Source organism: Palaemon carinicauda, chromosome 15 (genome assembly GCF_036898095.1).
Source record: "Palaemon carinicauda isolate YSFRI2023 chromosome 15, ASM3689809v2, whole genome shotgun sequence".
Lineage (NCBI taxonomy): Eukaryota > Metazoa > Arthropoda > Malacostraca > Decapoda > Palaemonidae > Palaemon > Palaemon carinicauda.
The window spans coordinates 56,995,056-57,020,089 of record NC_090739.1 but is presented as its reverse complement, the minus strand read 5'-3'; the positions used below and the strand labels follow the sequence as shown (position 1 = coordinate 57,020,089).

The window sequence follows — 25,034 nt, the reverse complement described above, 5'->3', positions numbered from 1 at the left end:
TGTGAATCTCTCACTATACTTTGACAGCTGGTTTAGCCTACTTCAATTCCTTTTAACATTACTAGCTAAGAAGTAGATGTACTGTATTGTTTGGGTACCGTTAAGAGTATTTAGACTTCCTAGTACAGTAATATCATTTGATAAACACGAGTCTTGAAAAGCAAGGAAGAGGTACACACTAAGAGAAAAGGCAATTAAATGGATGGACAACAAGGCTGTTACTTTGTTATCAACATTTGTATCAGCAGAGCCTTTGAGAGAATGGAAAAGGTATGACAAAAAGGAAAAGAAATCAATCATGTTCCCTTGTCCTGCAATGGTGAGACAATATAGGTATAAAACTGATGGATTCCCTCATATCACTCTACAGATTCCATTCCAGGTCAAAGAAGTACTAACATGAGTTATTTTTCTATTTTCTTGATGTAAGTCATGAACTGTTGGTTGCTGTATCGCAAATACTATGGAAAGCTCTGCATTCTTCAGCATAAATTATAAATGATATAGCAATTCAAATTGAATCTGGCTGTATTAATGCTTCTGGAAGAAAAAAAAAGAAAAAACAGTAGCAAGGATAAGGGGTCGTCCCTCTTCTCTTGGAAGAATAAGGGCTTTATGGCAACAGCCCAAGGAAGAAGCAACAACCCTGTTTGTAAAAGTGCACCAGTTTTCTTCTGTGGGAATGGTAAACTTAAGCATTAAATTAGAGAAAAATAGCTTTCTTTTAACAGTATTAGTTTTTAAGCGAGATTTTTCGATATGGGAAATCTAACTTTTTTTATATCATCTAAGGTTTTATTTATATTTCTCTCTTAAAAAAGAAAAAAAGAATTTGCATACTGTCATATTTCTGTTTTTATCAAAGATGGGATCTTACCATCAGCTGTAAATAAAGGATTAAAAAACAACAATTTTACCTGAACATTATTTACATTGCAAGGAAAACAAAAAAATTTAAATTTTTAGGGTGGAATATAATCCTGGTAGTATAAGGTTAATGACACTGCACACTGGATTTTTTTTAGTATGTTCATCAGAACTACTCAAAAGCCTCTAGTTTATAGCAGATTTAGTTAACAAACATCGCAAAAAAATAAAAGAGGCAGCTCTCTGATAAGCACCATGCTTAGTTTTTTCTACATTCTTAAAATTTCAATCTCAAAGATCTATATTAGTACTTTTACAATTAGTTTGTAAAGAGAAAATATAGTACATACCTGACAAATCAGCCACTTTTGACATTGATGGGTAAGACCATATGGTAAGCTGGTTATTAGAGAATCCATGACCAGAAATAATTTCTTTATAATGAGGTGACCAAACTAAGGATGATACCTATAAAAAAGAAAAGACGTGACTATTTTATATCTTTTACATAATATATGCTTACCTTCAGTAACAGGATTGCCATACAAGAATAGTTCAGTGATTTGCAAACATGGGTGATATTAAAACAATCCTAAGTATGATTCAAATGAATTAAATACAGATGTCCTATCTCTAAAGATGACAAATAACATGCAGTACTGTAAAGTTAATGGTATATAACATTCATCTATAGAAGGACAGTTATATTGTCAAGTGATCTTTTTTGTAACCAGTCTAAAGATGGGGAATAAATTGATTTTATGTAGGAACTTTAGATTTATGACCCTGCAATAGATAGAGCTGGGGACACTATTCAGCACCATTAAGGGGCCTAGCCGGAATGCCAATATATGAGGGTATAGTTACGGGGTAATTAGTAAAAGTAACTCAATAAAACAAAAACATTGTTCGTTACAAGATAATGCAGTATTTCTTCTGTTATCGTAAATTCTGATAATTATTACATTCTAATGTAAAAGAAAGTGAACAATGGCATCTGTATAGCTTCCAAGAGTCACAAGACGACGTATTACATGGTAAATTACACCCTTCGCCCTTCAGTCCTACCACAAACATATAGAGTACTTGTCTGAGTTTGACCTCTGACATTCACCAATTTTTATGTTTGTTTTCTCGTTTGCAGCTAAAATTTTATCATTCCAAAGAGGAAAACACAATTTCAACATCTTGCTAACATAAGGAAGAAGAAAATTAGCTCTATTAAGAGTTCAGAAGTGGGTAATATCGGTAGAGAGAGAGAGAGAGAGAGAGAGAAAGAGAGAGAGAGAGAAAGAGAGAGAGAAAGAGAGAGAGAGAGAAAGAGAGAAAGAGAGAGAGAGAGAGAGAGAGAGAGAGAGAGAGAGAGAGAGAGAGAGAGAGAGAGAGAGCACCTTATACACCTTATTACACCTTATTTTTTGTTTGGGTTCCCCCAGGTCCCTCAGTGTGAGGCACCTCGTATATCCACCAGAGAGTTGCTAATACATCTTCCGGTGTATTTTGCATCTTCCAGTCTTGGATGGTCTGGGATGCATCTTAGGTATTTATCGAGCTGATTTTTAAACGCATCTACGCTCACTCCTGATATGTTTCTTAGATGAGCTGGCAGCACATTAAATAGTCGCTGCATTATCGATGCTGGTGCGTAGTGGATTAATGTCCTGTGCGCCTTTCTCAGTTTACCTGGAATGCTTTATGGTACTATTAATCTACCTCGGCTTGCTCTTTCTGATACTTTAAGCTCCATGATGTTTTCAGCAATTCCTTCTATTTGCTTCCATGCTTGTATTATCATGTAGCGTTCTCTTCTCCTTTCTAGACTGTATAGTTTTAAAAATTGCAGTCTTTCCCAGTAATCAAGGTCCTTAACTTCTTCTATTCTAGCAGTATAGGATCTTTGTACACTCTCTATTTGTGCAATATCCTTTTGGTAGTGTGGGTACCATATCACATTGCAGTACTCGAGTGTACTACGCACATAAGTTTTGTAAAGCATAATCATGTGTTCAGCTTTTCTTGTTTTAAAGTGTCTGAATAACATTCCCATTTTTGCTTTACATTTAGCCAACAATGTTGCTATTTGGTCTTTGCATAACATATTCCTATTTAACATTACACCAAGGTCTTGAATTGCATCCTTGTTTGTGATTGTCTCGTTATTAGGTCACTTGTATGCATATACCATTCCTTCTCTGTTTCCATAATTCATTGATTCAAATTTATCGGAGTTAAATACCATCCTATTTATCTCCGCCCATTCATATATTTTGTTTAGATCTCTTTGTAGTGAGTTCCTATCTTCATCACAAGTAATTTCTCTACTTATTCTTGTGTCATCGGCGAAACTTCTCACTACGGAGTTTTCAACATCACAGTCTATGTCTGAGATCATAATAACAAATAGCAGTGCAGCTAATACCGTACCTTGGGGCACACCAGATATTACCTGGGCTTCATCTGATTTCTCGTCATTTGCAACCACTATCTGTTTTCTGTTTTGCAGGAATTCTTTTACCCATTTTCCTATCTTTCCCACAATATTATGCTTTCTCATTTTTTTCTCCAATATGTTATGGTCTACCTTGTCAAAGGCTTTTGCAAAATCTAGATAGATCACATCTGTGTCTTTTTCATTTATCATATTATTGTATATGTTTTCATAGTGAGCTATCAGTTGGGTCTGTGTACTTTTTCCATGTACGAAACCGTGTTGACCCATATTAAACAAATTATTTTTGACCAAATGGTTCATTATTTTCTTTTTTATTACCCTCTCATACACTTTCATAATATGTGATGTTAGACTAACAGGTCTATAATTGCTTGCCTCTAGTCTTGATCCACTTTTGAAGATAGGGGTTATATAAGCTAATTTATGTTTTACATATATCTCGCTCATATCTATACTCTGTCTTAGCAGTATTGCAAGTGGCTTCGCGATAGTGTTTGCAGTTTTTTTTAACAAAATCGCTGGAACTCCATCTGGTCCGGCTGCCGATCCATTTTTAATTTCATTTATAGCCGTGACAATATCTGCTTCATTAATATCTATATCCGTTAGATATTCAACATTTTCTTCTCTCATTTCTGTTTCATTATTCTCATTCGCAATTCTTGGCGTGAACTCACTCTTATATTTTTCTGCTAATATGTTGCATATTTCCTTTTTCTCATTCGTTAGCCGTCCTTCAATTCTTAGAGGGCCTATTTCTATTCTCCTTTTATTCATCTTTTTTGCATAGGAGTAAAGTACTTTGGGGTTTCTTTTTATATTTTGAAGTGTCCTTTCTTCTAAGTCCCTTTTTTAATTTTCTTTCGACTGTATAATCTTTTGTTCTGCATTTTCTATCTTACATTTTATTTCCCTCATTTTCCACACATTTTTTTCTTTTGCAAGATTTTTCTTCCACTTTTTAATTTTCTGAAATAAGATACTTCTGTCTCTTGGTATGCACGTCTTTTGTTTATTGTTTTTTTTCGGTACATATTTTTCAACAATTTTCTCCAGTATTTTGTACAGTATATCCGTATTTACCTGTATATTATCACTTATAAATACATTTTTCCATTCTTTATTCAGTTCTTCATTTATTTCTGACCATTTTATATTCTTACTGTAAAAGTTATATTTTCCATATCCTTCCCAAAGTTTTGTGCTTTTATTAATTCTGTGATCACTTGCTTTGGAATGAACTATCAATTCTATGACATTGTGGTCTGAAATTCCCGTGTTATACACTATTATTTCTTTAACATAATTCACCTCATTCACAAATACTAGATCTAGGACATTTTCCTTTCTTGTTGGAATGTGGTTTATTTGTTGCATATTATGTTCTAATAGCATATCTTGAAGCTTTTCAAATAGCCTCTTATCTTCTGCGCTACTATTACTATCATTTTTATATGTATACATACAACCACTTTCTTCTATCCGTTCTTTCCAATCCACGAAAGGAAAGTTAAAATCTCCGGATAGGAGTATATTCCAGTCTTTATGGTTTCTACATATATCATCTATTTTTCTATTATTATGTCAAACTCCTTAGTGTTTGGGGGTCTGTAAACTACAATATTCATTAGTTTTTCAAATTCAAATTCTACCGCAATCAATTCACATTCTGTGTTGCTGTATTTTTCACATACTTTTCCTTGATTTATGTCTCTTCCATATATTGCGGTTCCCCCTTGATTCCTATTTTTTCTGTCTGATCTATAAGTTTGGAAACCCTTTATCTGGTCATCACTGCCAGTCTCTTGGGAATACCATGTTTCACTTATATTTAATATATCTATTTTTTCAATTTGGGTTAGTTCTTCTAAGAACTCTATTTTCCTTTTAGAGTTACTCGTGACTAAACCCTGTGCATTCATTACTATTATGGTTTGTGTTTCATCCCCATTATTTAATATTGGTAATAATATGGATTCTCCCATGCTTCCTTCCTGTTCTGATATGATGTTCTTTTCTTCATTTCCCGGAATTCTGCCATTAAAAAATCCAACTTTTCTATTATATTTGCTCTTTCGCCTTCATATTTATTTGTGTGTGTATACCTGCAACTGTCCCCATATCTGCACCAACCCCTGGCATTATAGATGCATTCTTTGTAGTTGGGCTCTAAATGTGCCGGTTTGGGTTGAAAGGCCTCATATCTTGGGGCTCTTGGTTCAAAGCGCGGTATATACACGGCCTGCTTTTTTGTTTCTTTTTTTGTTTCTTTTTTGCTTTCATTTTTCTTATCAGTTTGCTGAGTTTTCTTACTTTCATTCATGGTTGCAGGATGCATATATCGACATTTTTTGTTGTAAATGCATCCTTTTCCTTCTTTTAGGTTTTTGCATATTTTTGGATGGAGATCTCTGCATTCGTCTCCATATCCGTCTAAATACGCACATTTACCATATATTTCATAATTATGGCATATCTTTGGATGCTTGTAGTAGCATCTTTCGCCAAATCTGCAATTCCCTCTTTTCAGCATATTGCAGACTATATCCTTCTTTTCTATTTTTTCTTGTTCTTGCTCTTCCCTAAAATTATGTAGGTCCGGGTAGAGTCTCTTGGGTCTATTATTTGTTTCCATCTGGTAATTTATTTCTTCATAAGTATGTTGTTGGATGGCATCATAGGTTATATCAATGATTTCTTCTGCATCCTTACACATATCCTGTTCATTGTTCTCTTCTTCTTCTTTTTCTTCTTCTTCTTCTTCTTCTATTTCTTCTTCTTCCTCTTCTTTATCTTCAACTATTTGCAGATTTAGTCTCGACTTAATTATATTTTCTATCCAGACTAAGCATGTTGAGCAGAATACCTTTGTGTCTTTATTTTTTATTTTTTGCTATATTTCAGCACATGTGGGATGTGTTGGGACATGACAGGCATCACATTTTCTAATCAATTGTTGAGGATTATTAATGGAATACCATATCTTACATGTATTACACCATTTTGGCATTCTTTTTCCCATTGCATCAATCAGCATATTCACCATATTGGACTTCTTATTGTTCTTTGATGGAATGTGTTGATTGATGTAGACTTTCTTTATAAGTCTCTTTAACACTTGGATTTTCTTTGGAATTTCTTCTATTATTTTGCTGATGTTTTCCGCAGATTTGCTCCAGTTTATTGGATCATATTGTTTCAATATGTCTGCGAATATTTTTCCGTCACATTGGTTGACGTTACTAGTGACCTCTGTTATCAGACGGTCGAGCTCCTGTTTCGCCAACTCATGGAATTTATTTTTGCTGAGTCCAGCGATGTCTCTCCAAGCCTTGCCCGTGTTGTACATAGCCATCTTGATTAGATTTTTAGTAATTCACAAGATAACTATTCTATGCCGACGTTTTATCCCACTTCTCCGACCTCAAACTAATCACTGACTATTCACGAAAACTTGTAGCTATATTGCACTCGATAGCCTTTTGTTATCCGCGTTAAATCATGATATTTATAGGGTCGCAAAAGTGTAATCACTCACTGGCACACAGATACAAAACTGAGAGAGAGAGAGAGAGCAAAAGGTTCTTCATTTATGATTAAATTATGATAAATAACTTTTTCTTTTATTAATATCCAAAAAGGAAAAAAATTCATAATCATCACGATTTATTAATCTTGTCTTTGTAAAAATACAAAGAAAAACTTTGAACGCCCTCTGACATTCACTCATTTTTAAGTTTGTTTTTCTCGTTTTTGGCAAAAATCTTATCATTTCAAAGAGGAAAAGACAATTTCAACATCTTGCTAATATAAGGAAGAACAGATTTTGCTCTATTAAGAATTCAGAAGTGAGTAATATCGGTAGTGACGCAGAGAGAGAGAGAGAGAGAGAGAGAGAGAGAGAGAGAGAGAGAGAGTGGTGTGGATGGAGGAGCGGCCGCCTTGCCTGACAGGAGCCAAAAGAAGCAAGATATTGAGAAAAACGACCTTGATTTACTGCATGATTAAATTATGATAAATAACTTTTTTCGTTTATTAATATACAAAAAGGAACATAAAATTCATAATAATCAGGATTTATTAATATTGTCTGTAAAAATACAATGAAAAACTTTGAACGCCCGTATCTCAAAATTATACTTATTGACCTTCAAATTCTATCTTCTCCCCTGGTTTTAAAGATATAACATTGAAATTTGGTACATAACTTGAAAAGGCATTATAAAACAATCAAATGTTGCCCTTTTCTCCAATTTTTGTTTAATTTTTTTTCTCAATTTTTTCCCCTGATTTTTAGGGGTTTATTTTACCATAATGAAAAAAATTCATATCTAGAAAAAAAATTACTTTTAGAGAAAAAATTCCTTATTTTATTGGAGGTCTATATAGGGTAGTAATTCCAGGTCTTTATATTAATTATCAAGAGAGAAAACAGACTGAAAAAACACTCATTTTTAGGATAATTCGCCCTGGGGTCACAAAACCGAAGATCAGAGGGAAAAATCCAATGCAGTTTGGAGATGTCCTATGTATATTTATTAAGTGGTATGAATGTCATGGTCTTGTCCTTAAACCAAGAGGATGAACGAATGTTTAAAAGACAAACAATTAATCAAAGCTTAACAGACATGTAAACAGATACAAAAGTAAAAAAAAGGATAATTTTTTGCAAAAAACTAAAATATGCAGAGAAAAAGATTAGTTATTCCTAAAAACAGCAAGAAAATCAAACATATGACAAAGAGGTATTATGGATGACAAGTTAGGAAGGTGTCATGCAGTGTCAGACTAGGGAAAATCAAATGACTAACACTGTAGTCCTAGTATGAGTATACCCAGGGTTTCAAAGATACATGCTCCAGTAACAGGTATTGTTACATATACTGGTAACTGGTAATGTAACATCATGTCTAGTTTACAAGGTAACAATGAGAGCAATTTGTGTGTAACAATCTACATAAGCATTCCGTGTAACATCTACATAAGCATTCCTGAAGTGTACCTGGCAGGTAGTGTCTAACAATAGGTTGATAATGACAGATATTTATAAAATATCAAACGTTCTTGACAGCAAACAGTTATTGTTAATTATTCACTTTTAAATACAGTGTTAGTTTGTAATAAAATAGAAGAACCACTATCCTATGCCAATGTTCAGCAGTAACAAGATCTGCAATATTAATAATGCAATTGACCATTACCTTCAAAAGAAAAATGACACTATAAATATCAAATAAGGACAGAACAAGGATCATCAACAAGAAAACCCTTTAGTTTACATTTTTCAAATGCACAAAAATAGGATATAATTGGTAAAATTTGTAATTTCTATGCTCATGTAATTTTCACATTGCCTCTCTTTGAAGCTCAAATTATATCAGAATTTATCCATACAACTACATATTTCCTGTTTTCTTTCCTTTCAATAGGCCCAGTGACTCTAGTACAGTATTGAGACAATCTAGCAGTGAATGGCAATAAACTTGGCTTGGGTATGCTGCACTGTATCTTATTTTGTCTTTGTATTGGCGTCAAAACTAATTTCCTATCCTTTTGACATCATTAGTCAGTAGGGAGGAGGGTGGGCATGTATATGAACATTGAGATAGTAAAGAAGTAAATCATTTTTTAAAAATTCAATTTTTTGGGCTCAGGCCATGTCGTCCTGATGGAAGTTCCTTCTTAGTAGCTTCCTAGGTTATATTTAACTGCAGTGATATATCCCAGAGAATTTTACTAAAGGTATCAAGAATTCTAACTCCTGGCGCGAGTATCCCTTGTATTATCTTATAGGGATATCGCATAAGATCAGAGGACGTATTCTTGACACGCCACATAGCTATCTACACCCCTAATAGCGTTTACGCTTCGAGAGGGGAAAGTGGCAAGAATTGTAGGAGAGCCGTTATTAACACAACACTCCTACTTGTATTGTGATTGAGCAACAGCACGCCGCCGTGTGGCGCCATCTCGCCATTCTTTCTCGTGTAGCGTTCCTACCGGTGTTCATCCCGTGTACCTCTCGCTGTTTTGGATTGTTATTTCGCAATGATGTCTTCACCAGCCTCATCTGCCTCTGGAAAGTTAAGTACTATCTTTAATTTGTATAAATGTAAGCTCTTGCCAGTTTTTTCCTCGAAATAAGTTCGTAATTAACATAACAAGAGCTGTTGCCCAGCCGGATGGCGTCTTGGACGCGGTCGTTCTTTGCATGAACATTTAGTTAGCCAGAATGACGTTCCCGGCATATTTCGCCTTAATAACTTTAGCTATTTAGCATTTAGCTAGGAATTCTTATATTATGCCCTTGTTTTCGTGGATTTGGCAACTTTATTACCGAGCCCCACGAGTGCTAGGCTTTCTAGCCTAGGCACCTATACACTTCATGCATGATATAACCTTCCTGGTAAAGTTTTATTGAAGCTCAGGCAATATTTTATACAATTGAGATATTACTGTATAAATTTTCCCCTTCCAAGATAGTATACGAGAGAGTTTCGGTGACCGATTCTCACTGCGCCTAGGCTACTATCCTATGGGCTTTAGTATACTTTCATACATGTCCCCAATTGCCCTTGTATCGTCTTTTAAGTGGAGACTGACACCTCCTACACCTTTTAAGTCGATACCAATCTCCTTGGGAGATTAAAGACCAATTCCTTTTCCCTCTGACTAGCCTAGGCTAACCCTAGTCAGCTTTGCCGTGAATTTTACTCAGGCAAATCTAGACTACGGTGTTTCCGTTCCCTTCTCTCAACCATTGAGTCGGTTTTGAGTTTAGGATGGGACATCAGAGTATTTGTCTGTGATCGGTAGCCGCCTGGCTTGGCGAACTGACTTCCTAGGTCAGGTTAGGCTACCAATGCAGGAGGCTAGACCTCCCTAGGCCATCTCCTGGAGGCGTTATATGATAATGCCTTCTCCCCGTGGCCTAGCAGACAGTCCTGTGCCGACAGATCCTAAGCTGAAGAATTGAATTCTTTCCTTGCTTAAGGTCTCCGACACTAGATTCGGTTCCTCCATTGAGACAAGCGGCCTGGGTGCCGCCTTCTCACTCTATCAGACTAACATAATCTAGGGAATTGAATTCCCTGGCCTCTAAGGTTGTCCTTGCTCTGGATCAAAATCTTTTAGGTTAGGTAGGACCTACCAGGTACTACCTCACCTGCAGGACCCTTGCCCCTCCCCTGCTGTCCTTTAGTGTTGGCCTATTCTTCACACATCCTGGCCATCATTCTACAATCGACCCTAAGGGTAGCTTGCGGGATTGGCTCGGGTTCTCTGTCGGCCGTCGACCGAGTTGACTGCTGGCAGGGATCCCCCTATCTTTTAGTGTGTTCTTCAGCCCTCCCTTGGACTGCCTTCCATGGCCCCACTACTGATATTGAGGGGCTATGGTTCGATGGAAGCCCGAATATAATTCCCCCCTTCCATATGAACCCTCATTACGGATGGAGGTATGCAAGGCTGAGCCTTTGCTTCACCTCCCATCCATGCTTTCTCTCTGTCTTACCATCCACCCTGTGACAGCCGCCGGCACCCAGAGCGCCGGCGGCCTCTCGGACGACAGTCCACCGTCAGGTTGCTCTGCCGCCGCTTGCCATGGATTACCGTTGATCGGTGACCCAACGGCGGCCGGCACATACTGGCCGGCCGCCAGCAACTATGCTAACTGCCGACAGCCGGCGGGTCCATCTTTATAGAGGGACCCCCGGCTGCCGGTGGCCTGCCGCCCTTTACCTAAGAAGGCAGTATACCTTCAATAGCCCAGGATAATGCCGGCGTATGCTGGCAGGCACTACAGTACTGACTGCGGAGTGGTCTTAGTCACTGCGATATTGATTATTCTGCACGACACATACCGCTGTGCGGTCCGTGCTGTAGCCCATACATTTCTTCCAACCTACAAGGTGCTTCATGGGCAGCCTATTGTGAGACCACTACACCAAGAGAGCGATTCTCTCTGGCTTAGATAAAGATCAATGATCATTTTATTCAATCCCCAATATTGAACCTTAGAAGACTGTGTTAAAATTACACTTTATATCCAAAGGGTATTATCTTCTCCCTTAATTTGACTAGAATTTAGTGTTCAATATTGAAGGAGGTCATAGCAACGGGCTGGACAGGAAACACATGTGGGTGTCTTTCCTCTTTCCCTCCTAGCTTACCTATCCTAAGCTAAACACTATATACAACATTGTACGATGAAATTCTGAGATATTTCACCGAATACTCATCTGCTTTTCTTTCTTTACAGGAGGAGCATCCTGAGTGCGGGAAACATTTCTGCAAGGTCCGCAGTAAGAGCTTCTGCGGACATGATATGTGCAGGACGCACGCTCGCTGCGCAACTACGAACGGATCTCTGAAGTATTGGGACCCCCAGGTATGTGACGTTTGTTCAAAACTGGTTACTGAGGCTTTTAATGATCAAAAGTCTACTGAGTCAAGGGATGCAGCAAGAAAGACGCTGCAAAAATGGGTCAGGGGCTTCCAGAACACCACTGGCCCATACCTTCCTAATGAAAGGATGAGGGCTTGTTTATTCCCTAGGGCATCTTCGGATGCAGTTATCCCCAAAGCTTAGCCTGAGATTCCCCTCGTACAGATTCCGATAGAATCTGATGCTACTGATGCCTTGAAGGACATCCAACTGGAGGACAACATGTCGGTGGTTTCCGAAGAGACGGAACCGAGTCTTCTAGTTGAAGAGCAGGATCAGGAGACTGTTTTACCTCCTGAAGGCGACGAAGAGAAAGCCAAAATTATTTCAGTTTCATCGGCTACGGTGGCTGAGCCTGTCCCGTCGACTTCTTCTGCCTCCCAACTAGACACGATTAGTCATACGCTTCATTCTCTTCTGTCCATGTTCTAGGATATGAAGAAGCAATCGTCCGAGAAGGAGGCTTCACTGCGGACGGAGATGCACCAACTCGTGTCTACACGTTTAGCCCCCAAGAAGCTAAACGTCAAGGATCTTCCAGCCTTTTCTGACATTAATCCTTGGAGGTATGCTGAGCACATGCCCATGTCAGGGGGGAAGATCTTCCTCTCCGACAACGGTCACCAAAGACCTATATAACTTCATCAAAGCCAGACGGGCTTGCAGGGAGTTCGTGTTCGCCTCAGCTGCGGTGACGCATGAACCAAGGAAGCTGATAGCCTCCAACATCTGGGGAAAAGACCTCTACCCGAGTGAAGTGGTCAAAGAGTTCTTTGATTGAGCCGCAATGGAGAACAGGAATCTCCTCCATAAATGGGGCTTGTCCTCAAAGAGGAAGTCTTCCGATGAAGAGGGTCCCCAACCAAAACGTTAGACCAAACGACCCAGAGTGCCCTCTCGCCCTTCACGACAACAACAGCTTCCCGTGGCCACGGTGCCCCAGACGGTGGCACAACCACCTACTACTTTCCAGCTGGTGCCCCAACAGGTGGGGACTCAGCCGCCTGTCTTTACCCCAGCCTTTGAAAGGCAATCGACGACCTTTCAGCCGAAGTCTCGAGGTTCCTTTCGAGGTTCCTCTAAACGCCCCTCCAGAGGTAGGGGGCAACAAAGGTGGACGTGGCCAAGGAGGCAAGTCCTCCAACCAGCACTCCAAGTGAGATGCTACCGGTAGGAGGGAGACTTCTCCTCTTCCGGGATCGCTGGACCTTCGATCCCTGGGCCCACAGCCTAATCAAGAACGGACTGGGGTGGAGTTGGAATGCAGCTCCACCAAACTTCCCTCAGTTCTTCCAACACTCAACCCCCTTATTGAAAGAATATGTTCAGGGACTCCTAGGCAAGAGAGTTGTAAGGAGGACAAAGTCCATCAAATTCCAAGGAAGGCTGTTCTGTGTTCCGAAAAAACTTGGAAAAGCTCAGTCATTCTGGACTCATCACCACTCAACAAGTTCATAGTGAACAAAAAGTTCAGAATGCTGACTCTTCAACACATGAGGACTCTACTGCCCAAACAGGCATACACAGTCTCCATAGACATGGCGGACGCATACTGGCATGTTCCGATCAACCGCCAAGTTTCCCCTACCTAGGTTTCAAACTGCAAAAAAGCCAGTATGTCTTCTGAGCCATGCCCTTCGGACTAAACATAGCCCCAAGGGTATTCACAAAGCTTGCGAACGCAGTCATTCGTCAACTACGCCTAAAGGGAGTTCAGGTGATTGCCTACCTGGACAACAGGCTGGTATGGGCAGCATCCAAAGAAGAATGCACGCAAGCCTCCAAGGAAGTGATCCAGCTCCTGGAACACCTAGGATTCAAGATCAACTTGGAAAAGTCTCGACTATCTCCAGCTCAGAAGTTCCAATGGCTGGGTGTCCACTGGAACTTACAGTCACACTGCCTCTCCATTCCATCAAAGAAGAGGAGAGAGATAGCGGGATCTGACAAGAGACTTCTTCAATCCGACAGGATATCAAGAAGGCAACAGGACAGAGTGTTGGGGTCCCTCCAGTTTGCCTCAGTGACAGACCCAGTATTGAGAGCTCAATTAAAAGATACATCAGGAGTTTGGAGAAAATACGCATCAAACGCTCGAAGAGATCTGAAAAGATCGATACCAACTTGTCTGCGATCCCTACCCAAGCCATGGTCGGAGGCCAAGTACCTGAAGAAGAAGGTACCCTTACAACCGCCTCCACCTTCAGTCACCGGTCACACGGATGCCTCGAAGGAAGGGTGGGGAGGCCACTCTCACCATCGGAAAGTCCAAGGAACCTGGTCCTCCCTCTTCAAGATCTTCCACATCAACATTCTGGAAGCCATGGCAGTTTTCCTCTCACTGAAAAAACTGAAACTTCGCTGCTCAATCCACATCTGACTGGTACTAGACAGCGAGGTTGTAATGAGATGCCTGAATCGACAGGGCTCGAGATCGCCTCAAATCAACCAAGTGATATTGGCCATCTTCCGCCTGGCGAAGAAGAAGAGATGGCACTTATCAGCAGTCCACCTGCAAGGGTTCCGCAATGTGACGGCAGACGCTCTATCCAGGCTTAACCCGACAGTCAGAATGGTCCCTAGACACAAGATCATTCTCCTTCATCTTATGCAAAGTCCCAGGACTGCAGATAGACCTCTTCGCAACGAGCGACAACAAGAAGCTACCCCGGTATGTAGCCCCATACGAAGATCCTCAAGCGGAAGCAACGGATGCGATGTCCCTAGACTGGAACAGATGGTCCAAGATCTACCTGTTCCCTCCAACCAACCTTCTGCTGAAAGCCCTCAACAAACTGAGATCCTTCCAAGGAACAGCAGCAATAGTGGCTAACAAGTGGCCCAACAGCGTCTGGTTCCCCGATAACAGAACTACGACTGAAACCGATTCTGTTGCCGGATCCAGTTCTGACTCAGCAAGTGCAGAGGTCGACTGTCTCAGCTTCCTCACAGAAAACCTGGAACCTTCATCTCATGATTTTCTCTCCTTAGCAGTCAAGAAAAGGTTCGGGATTTCAAGAGACAGTATTAACTTTTTAGAAGAATACAAGTCGAAATCAACGAGAAGACAATACGAGTCTTCCTGGAAGAAATGGGTTGCCTTTGTCAAGGCAAAGAAACCAAAGGAGATTTCAACGGAATTCTGTTTGTCCTTCTTCATCCATCTCCATGAACAAGGTTTAGCAGCCAACAGACTGCTACGTGTAAATCTGCCCTGACCAGACCCTTGCTGTACGCTTTCCAGGTGGACTTCTCCAATGAGATCTTCAACAAGATTCCAAAAGCCTGCGCTAGACTTCGGCCCGCAGCTCCTCCGAGGCCCATTTCATGGTCTTTGGATAAGGTTCTTCCCTTAGCATCAACCTTGAACAACGAAGATTGCTCTCTGAAAGACTTGACTCAAAAGGTGATATTCTTATTTGCACTAGCCTCAGGAGCCAGAGTTAGCGAAATAGTGGCCCTTTCGAAGGATGATCCAGAGTAAACCAATTTTAGAATTATCTTAAACATTTTGCTGAGGTTAACATTAATAAAAAATTAGCCCTTTTCTACATTTTAATCTATTTCAAGAGGCTTCTTGTTCAAACTTCTTAAGAAGTGTAACACACCCAAAAACCAAGTACATTAATACCCGTTAACACTGGTTCGGATATGTTGCCTGCAACAAGATGCTAATAAATCTTCCCAGTACACATGATTACTGTGTTCGTATGGCCTTACCCTGCTAGTTAAAACAGCTCTGGCCAATGCTGTTGTACAAAATCCCTGAGAGTTCCAAGGTCTGTATGTAATACTATTCTTGAAGAAGGATGCCTCACAAGATTATAATGAAATTAACCTATATTGACATATACAAGCTGGAGTCTCTACAGTGCTGCCAGGAATAAAAGTAAGCAAGAATGAGCACCAATCCACTATCAGGTCAAAAATGACAAACATAATACACATCCCATTCCATCACAACACTCATGAAGGAGAGACACTGTTGATCTACCAGGCTGTCCTGGTATCACAGCGATACTCCTGGATGCACGCCCAGAACTGTTCTTCTCCCCAGACACAGATGTCCTAAGGTTTGCAATATCAAACTATGACCTCATGCTGAAGAAAATTTCCATGGCCTCTGGGGATATGGGGATAGAACCGATATAGAGAGCCACAGGGAAAGAAAGAGTAAAGATTTTGCTACCATTCCATGCATTCACTGGTGCTGACAATTCTGGACGATTCTCTCATCTAGGCAAGGTAATCTAGCTGCAAGTCTACATGAAAACAGACAGATATGTCATCATTCTCTACAGACACTTTCAATAGATGAAGAAGTGACCAAGACTTTTTAGGCCACTTTGACTAGCTTCGTTTGTGCAGCACACTCGACCAAAGTCATCTACATCACGACCACTCCCTAAATGTAATGGTATCTCTTCTCTAAGCATATGGCATAAAAGTAACAAGCTACCTCCTATCTTGGAGATTCATGTCTAGAGAGCCCATATCTGGGCCATAGTGTGGGGAGAAGGCACCATTAATGCTGATCCTTCGTTGGATCCCCTGAAGAATGGATACCATAAGGAGCCCGATGGCTAGATAAAACCAATCATAACAGATGACCTTCGCACTCCAAAGGCAATCATTGCTATGGTTAACAGCCAATGCAAAATGGGTAGTTCATCTGCCAGATGTTCTTGCTGAACCAGATGTTCTTGCTGAAGAAAGAACTTATCCTTCACCGATCTCTGCCAGTGCGGCAGTGCGTGCCAGAATTATGAGAGGACAGAACTAGTATGAAACTGATGATGATGATGATGGTGGTGATATGTAAAGACTCTTTGGGGGTTGCTTAAAATATTACACCTATTTTGGATATGAGGGGAATGTTGGTTCTTGATGGACACTAACTTAGTGGAATGTTCATGTCTGATAACTTCAAGATTTTCAATAAAATAGGATATTCTAGTCAAATAAGTTTAAGGTTAAATCCAACTTGCTCATTTTGATAGCATTGGGTCTAATCATTCTAAAAATTATGGCTATAGCTGTCAAAATCAAATTTCTAGGCTAATCAGGTGATATTGACAACAACCTTTTTTATGGCCGCCAGTTTGTCAAATCCAACATGGTGACCATATAAGTAAGTATCAAGGCAAATGGAAAAAAAATTTCTGATTACTTATAAAATAGTTTCCAAAAATGTAGTTTTGATACTCTCCACAAAAACCTGGTAAAATTACATAGTGCATATTTCCAAAAAGGATTCAGCCAGAGCAGAAAGTTGGATAAACAAACCGGGTGTAGGAAAACTAATGATAATAATGATAGATATAAAGTATACAATTATAGTGGGTGTGTTTTGTATAATGGCAAAAGAAAGCGTGTACTGGCCATATACTGTACAAGCAAAAATAAACCAAATTGAATGTGTAAACAAATTCAAATTTTCAGAATTTAAAATAATGAATACTGTATTAATATTATGAAAAATTAAGCAAAAAATTATGCCCTTTTCCAAATAGCACAAAAGATGAAAATTTCCAATATAGCCACAAACTTCTGACAGTTAAAAAGCTGAGCTGCTTCTGCTAAGTGTCTCTCTTTACCTTAGGAAGTTCTCCAATTCAGTGGTTAGATCGTAGTTATAACACTTTTTTTTTTCTTTATGATACCTATCTTTATTTAAACGTTTAGCAAGTAACCAGCAAAAACAGTACTTTTTTATTATAGTGTCACTTTTCACATGTGAAAATTGTAATACAGTATAAATTATCATATACAGGTATAACTCACTTGTGTCAGTAATTGGTTCTAGGAAAGGCAACCTGTGTTGAAAACTGATTCAAGTCTAATCTACTTGTCTCTGAATTTACTTATCACTAGGCTAAACCCCAAATAATCATTCCCAGTACTGTATTTTATTTATAAATTCAATATGAATGATATACTGTTAGTAAGAATTTTTAAACTTACAAATAAATTTGTTTTTAATTTAATACTGAAAAAAGTAATCTTAATTTATGAATAAATGTAGGCCTACATCTATACTTATACTGTAAATGTAGATGTTTACAATTTAGCATATTTACAGTACATAGCCGGCTCTTTATTTGTGAATGTGGTTTTCTCTAAGATAGTATAAAATAAAAATGAATTCATTAAAATAATTTTACAATAGTATCGAATAAACTTAGTTGTTACGCTTACTAATATTTACATTCAATATCTTTGTTTACATCGCGTACATAGGTGTCTGTGGATCGTCAGCGTCAATGGCTGATTCGTCTGTTGTTGTTCGATATGAATTTTAATAAGAAAGTGGTCGAGAGTTGGTTGAACTGTGCTCTTGTTCTTTTCTTCAATGATTACATGGTAGGGAGAAAAATCATATAAACAATACTCTGTTAACTATATGTAAGTTTAATCGTGATACAGTCATTACCTTGAAACCAGCTGAAAATAAAACCAAAATAAAAGCAATTGGTAATTGCTGTTATCAAAATACAACTTGAATTGATAACAGAGAAGTAAAAAAATTATTAAACAAAGTTTAGATATCCAAAACCATTATTACTTTAGACATTTTTTAGTCTATATACATTATGCTGTCAGCTAAAGCTACAGATCACCTGATGAAATTGAATGAAGTTTTAATCCAAGCCTATGATTGAACATAGATTTAAGCAAAGTAGAAGTATATATTGCGTGTAGTATTTATCTGACACATTTCTAAAACAGCAAAGATTTCTGTTAAAGCTCTGAGAGAGAGAGAGAGAGAGAGAGAGAGAGAGAGAGAGAGAGAGAGAGAGAGAGAGAGAGAGAGAGAGAGAGAGAGAGAGAGAGCATATTTCATATGATAAATAATAATAATAGCTATAACTGAAATGTATGAAAACTAAAATATTCTATTACAAATTGGTACTGATGTAATTTGCATTAGTAATCTATATTAAATGCATTAAAAATTATTTTTTGTTATTTTCAATAGTCTTGAGATAAGCTGATCACAACCATAAATAAAAAAAGTAATCATTTCACTTAAAACAGAAAAAAATAGTATAAAAAATGTATTTTCATTTGACTTTATATACTTTTCTTATTTATTGTACAATAATGTGATTTTAAGGGCTGTTAAATGCTTCAATTAGAGATTTGATCTACCATAGAAAACGCCACTGCTTAGCTCATAAAGATCGCTAATATAAAAAGTCAAGTTTTCATATTCCGTTTGCTAAGAATCATGTTAATTATGTGAACGTTACAGTAAGTGTAAGTAATTTCATAGGATTTTATATACTTTAATTCTTATCTATTGTAAAGTAACATGTTTTATGTGGGTTTCCAGTGATATTATGACTTCAATACTCATAGCGGACAGACGAAAAGACAAACAAAATAGCTCTAAACTTGATTTTTATTTTCACATGTATTATTTTTGATAATCAACGTAAACTCGAAACCAACTTAACTCAAAACGACGTTAACCGAGGTATACCTGTATAGTAGAAAAAGGAAGAAACAAAAATTCTTGTTGTGGAACACAACTATCTCCGCCAGATACATTAAATTATACAAAATTTACATCATGCAAAGCTACTCATATCACAATCTGTGTAAATAAAGAAATTATTGAAAAATTACAAGCACTCTAAAACAAGTGAACTTTAGACAATAATTTTGCTTTTCCATGGCTTAAAGGCTAAACGTCTAATACTTTGAATAAGAAAAGTAGTCTAGATACAAAATCAAATTACCTGTGAATTAGTATTAACTTCTTTGAGACAAAGACCGGTTGTGCAATTCCATAGCCTTATTGTACGATCAGCTGTTCCTCCACCTGTAGCTAAAATATTATTTTGCCAAGGACACCAACTTACAGCCTATAAAAAGAAAATATGGGATGTTAAAAAAAAAGTACAAAATTAAGTCATCAATGTGTCATTGAAATAATGCAAATATTTTCAACTTACACAACGAAATGGCTGAGGTAAACATTGCACAGAGCCAAGTTCTATTGATAATATTCTCAATTATACAAGAGTACCAGTACAATAATACAGTATGTTCTTTCAATATGAGAAACATTCTAATGAGTTGGGATAAAATATAAATTGTATGTAATAAAAATAGATATTAGAGCATTGCTAATCCACAGAAACTATCTGTTGATTAAGTCTTATTATGAGTAAAACAAAGTGATTATGTCATAATTCCAAGATAGCCTTAGAAATAAATAAATAACTAGTCGATGAAATATTTTACAAAAAAAAAATTAAAAAAATGTTTCCTTTGACATAAAATATCTACAAAAATGTATAGGTATAAGACATACAGAGAGAGAGAGAGAGAGAGAGAGAGAGAGAGAGAGAGAGAGAGAGAGAGAGAGAGAGAGAGAGAGAGAGAGAGAGAGAGAGAATTGGCCATAGGTTTCCCCATCCAATCATTTGTGTACAATATTTCTTTATAGTTAGAATAAAAAGAGGCCATATCTATTACTGGCTATCTATATTCAGGCATATACTTTCACACATATGAATATATATTTCCTCCCTCTAAAAAAGATGATAAATATTTAGTTCTTGGAAACAATTACAATACAATATAAATGGATAGATTTTATGACACATAGCAACCCTCCTTTTGCTTGTCAAGAGGGTAGGTAGGAAAGACTTTGTGCTGTGAATGGTGTCATTCTTGTTTCTGTCACGGTATATGATGGCTGACTTTGTTGTAGCTTCGAGGCTGTGGAGAAGGAGAGTTGGGTGGACATGGTACTTTATGTACTTCCAGTTGGTCTGGCACATATTCTCAATGAATACTGTTTATGCAACAACCTCCTTTGCTGGTGCACCCATACGGCTATGTGTCGGTGCCGACTCTTTTTGTGACGTGTGTCACCCGCGCCCTACCCCTCGTTGCCATCATTAGCAGCGGCAAAATAAAATACTCTAAAACCTTTTGGCAAAAGTCTTACTGCCTACACACTGTCATTCTACATTTCTTTCTTCAACATCTTTCAACCATTTCCCTTTTTCGAGTCTACCTTCTTCTTTTCTTCTGTCTATCAACTCCTCTAATAAGACTATGATTAAAAAAACATAAGACATAATACCACACCCCTACGCTCAATTTGTTTTACCCTTCTATTATGAGACAGTATAAAAGATTTGTCTCCATAAGTATACATGTTCACTTACAAATGAAATAGATAAGGAAAAATTATAGCAAAAGCTTCAGTTCGGTGGGGGTTCTGAAAAATATTCTATGGTCACTTCACAATGAATGGAAAAATATAGTCCGGTTGTTTAGAGTAAATACAATATGAAATAAAGCAAACTTTTGAAAAAAATTATTATGTAATCAGCAACAGAAATACTGAATTACCTAGTCCACTAATAAATGATAAAGAAAAAAAAAATTACCTAGTTCATAATTTATATGGAACCCATGTATGACCAGATAATATGATATATATATATATATATATATATATATATATATATATATATATATATATATATATATATATATATATATATATATATGTATATATATATATATATATATATATATATATATATATATATATATACACATATATATATATATATATATATATATATATATATATATATATATATATATATATATATATATATGTATGTATATATATATATATATATATATATATATATATATATATATATATATATATATATATATATGTATGTATATATATATATATATATATATATATATATATATATATATATATATATATTTATGTATGTATGTATGTATATACACACACATTAGGGCCCCAAATTATGCGAGAATTTGGTCGATCAATGACCTCGTATAAATGGAAAATCGCCTATTTCGAAACATACAACAGAAATAATTCCATTTAGGCCATGGCAACCAGCAACTTGCCTATTTAAACGTGTCTACTACCAATTTCCAATACTTTCTATGTACTATACTGTATTATTTTATATCAAATTGTTCTTGTAAATAAATCAAACATTAATATACTTTAAAGTTCTAATAATTTGAAAAAAAGTTAAAGTTACAACCATGATGGGTGTAAACACCGTATATTTCCCGTTATAACACGACCCAAAATACAGACAAATTTTAATGTTTGTCATATCTATTGTATAAGACAACTGGTGAATAGCAAAACCATCACTGTATAGAGTAGCTTTTGTTGTATCATTGAAAATCCTAAATTATCAAAATAAAGGAGATTTTATATCATACGTTTCCTTAACACGCCAAAAAGCACAATAAAAAATGACGACCATTGTTTTGTTTACGTTTATCTCTGATCATAACAAAGAAACGAACGCAATTACATATCTGTGTATAGGTTAGTTTTTATATGATAATTTTGTTATTACCAATGTTGTTCTACTTGATTTTTCTTAGAACTTCGAAATAAATGAAATAATGTTTTCCTTTATGATGCCGCCTGAAACGGAAACCTTCCATTTGTTTACTGTACACTCCATCTCCGATCATAATAAACAAACTAACGCATTAAACAAACATGATCAAAGTTATAACTAATGATATTACAAACATTCAGTAAACGTTATGTTATTACAAATATTTTACTTACCGTATCCATATAAATTCCTAAATTCGTAGCAAAGCTGGAAAACTTTTTTTTCTTATGCGTTTAATCCACAATAGCAAACTGCCGCTAGTGACAGAGTGATAGTTTATGATAATTCTAAACTGTTACAAAAGATAATTGTCCTTTCCATATCCAAAATACTTTTCCAACTTCAGTTATAAGTCAACTTGTACCGACCTCAATTATGGAACCATATGGAAAAAAAGGTAAAATAAGAAGAAAGTACTAGGCCGATTTTTAAAGTCATCGAACAATTAGGTTACCGCTATAACGTTCGATGTGACAGAGATGGTGCGAGATTGGAGAAGTAAGGAAAATTGAATCATGATTGATTTTTAATTTAACAGAAACTTTGTGAAACAACAAAGATTTCATTTGTTAGTGAGATAGAGCGAGGTAAGAAATGAGGGGTAGCGAAAAGTATCCTAGAGAGGGAGAGAGAGAGAGAGAGAGAGAGAGAGAGAGAGAGAGAGAGATAATGATGGTTTTAAATGTACTAAATAATATGATAGGTTATAAGACATTGGGGCTTATGTAATATTAACTGTATTGATGGTTTGAATAAGTTAAGAAATGGTATAAACAATTCTTTGTTACTGTATTCGTACGCGCATATTCTTAAGAGCGGAAGCTGAACATAAGCTGATGTGATCACAGCCAAAAGTAAAACAAAAAGAAGTCAGCGATACTCGATTTTTAAAACACACTCGAAATTTAAAAACATATGTACATGTTTTATTATAGCGCAATTGACTATTTAAAGAGTAAAAATTTTCGGCATGGAATGGTGTTTCCTAAAAAATAGTGGTTTACTGACGAAATCAGAGTCCTTACTTTAAGCTACGATTGAAATGGATGCATACACAGTAAATTTTTTCGTTTCGTATTTAATAGACACTTTAAGAAAACCTATTTTGGTTTCTTCATCTATATGTAAGTATTGTATAACACGAGAGAGAGAGAGAGAGAGAGAGAGAGAGAGAGAGAGAGAGAGAGAGAGAGAGAGAGAGAGAGAGAGAGAATCAGCTGTTGTAATCGAATGCCGTGTTTTTGTTTCTTGTACGAAAAAAATTACAGTGTATACATCCATTTCAATCGTAGCTTAAAATACGGCATCCAATTTCGTCAGCAAACCACTATTTTTTAGAAAACATAATTTTATTCTAGAAAATTGCTACTCTTTAAATGGTTAATTGCGCTATAAGAAAACATATACTTATGTTCTTAAATTTCGGGTATGTTTTAGAAATCGAGTATTTGTGAATTCTTCTTGTTTTATTTTGACTGTGATCAGATCAGCTGATTTCTAGTACTGCTCTTAAGAATATGCCCGTACGAATACAGTAACAGATTTGATACCAGAAAACCTCAAATCTCTCTCTCTCTCTCTCTCTCTAGGAAATAAAATCTTAGTTCACATATGGCAACCTTAGTTTAATAATGAAATTAACAAGACTATTGTTAGTTGTGGCAATCAATTCTTCTCTCAGAAAGAAATTTTGATAAATATACTGTGTACTATACAAAACAAATCTTTGTAAAGTAAAAGAATATTGTTTAAAATATGACAAAATATTGTCAACTCGTAACCGAAGTTTAGGCTATTCCCTGTTGATAAACGAACCCAGCCTACGTGTGAAAACCTTGAACAGCCACAGGGAAAAATAAAGCTTTTTTGTATACTGTACCAAACAGAAATAATGCTTTAATATACAATCAATATTAACACAAATTAAAATTATTGAAAGGTTAGAGAAAGATAAAGATTACCAAGAATGTAACCACAGTTCTGTTTACATTTTGTCAGCTGGACTTGCACAGCTGAAATTGGTTTCCTTGTTGATGTGGAATTTTATCCTTCAGGAGGCTATTTATTATGAAATTATGTTAATAAGATGTAAGGTAAATGTCATTTAGTAACATTTATTATTAAGCACTGTATTCAGGGTAACCAATATACTTAAAAACACAATAGATTTGATACATTTTGTAGTGCTTGACTCCCAGACTTTGAACAGCTTCCCAGATATAGAAAATTTATATTTGAAAAATAGCCATGCATAAAAGGGGAATCGTATAATTCGGGACCGTACTGTGCATGTATATATATATATATATATATATATATATATATATATATATATATATATATATATATATATATATATATATATATATATATACACAGTGATACCTCTGGATACGAAAGTTTCTGCTTACGAAAAATTCAGGATACGAAAAGGGATACAAAGATTTTTATGCCCCAGTATACGAAAAAAATTTCAGGATACGAAAAGCTTACGAGATCCCAACTCGTCGCCGAGAGTACAGTACCTTTTTTTTCAGGGTATCAACCCTTAATTTAGGTGTACAGGTAACAATACACCTTCACTGATCCAAATGCTTTACATACAGTACCATAACTTTTATACAGTAGTAAAGAAAAGGGACCATTTTCTTAGGGCTTGGAGGGGATAACTAGGCTATAACTACATTATTGAATAATCTCATGGTGGTTTCTGGAATGGATTAGGCTGTTTTTAACGGTTGGGTTAATTATCGAAAGATAGAAATGGCTGCATTGCATGTTTATTACTACAGTTTAGCGTGTTTATGAAAGAAAAGGTGACTTTTTG

The 25,034-nt window shown here is 36.6% G+C and overlaps 1 protein-coding gene across 1 annotated transcript in view; it reads right to left on the bottom strand.

Annotated features, from left to right (window-relative positions):
- The window catches only part of fzy (cell division cycle 20 protein fzy), a 240,187-nt gene that overhangs the window by 35,429 nt on the left and 179,724 nt on the right, over positions 1-25,034 (bottom strand). Inside the window, exons 7-8 of the mRNA XM_068388413.1 lie at positions 19,511-19,636; positions 1,218-1,335 (exon numbers count right to left, since the gene is read on the bottom strand). Of these exons, the coding sequence (XP_068244514.1) occupies positions 1,218-1,335; positions 19,511-19,636 (244 nt within the window). The remainder of the gene's footprint in view (positions 1-1,217; positions 1,336-19,510; positions 19,637-25,034) is intronic.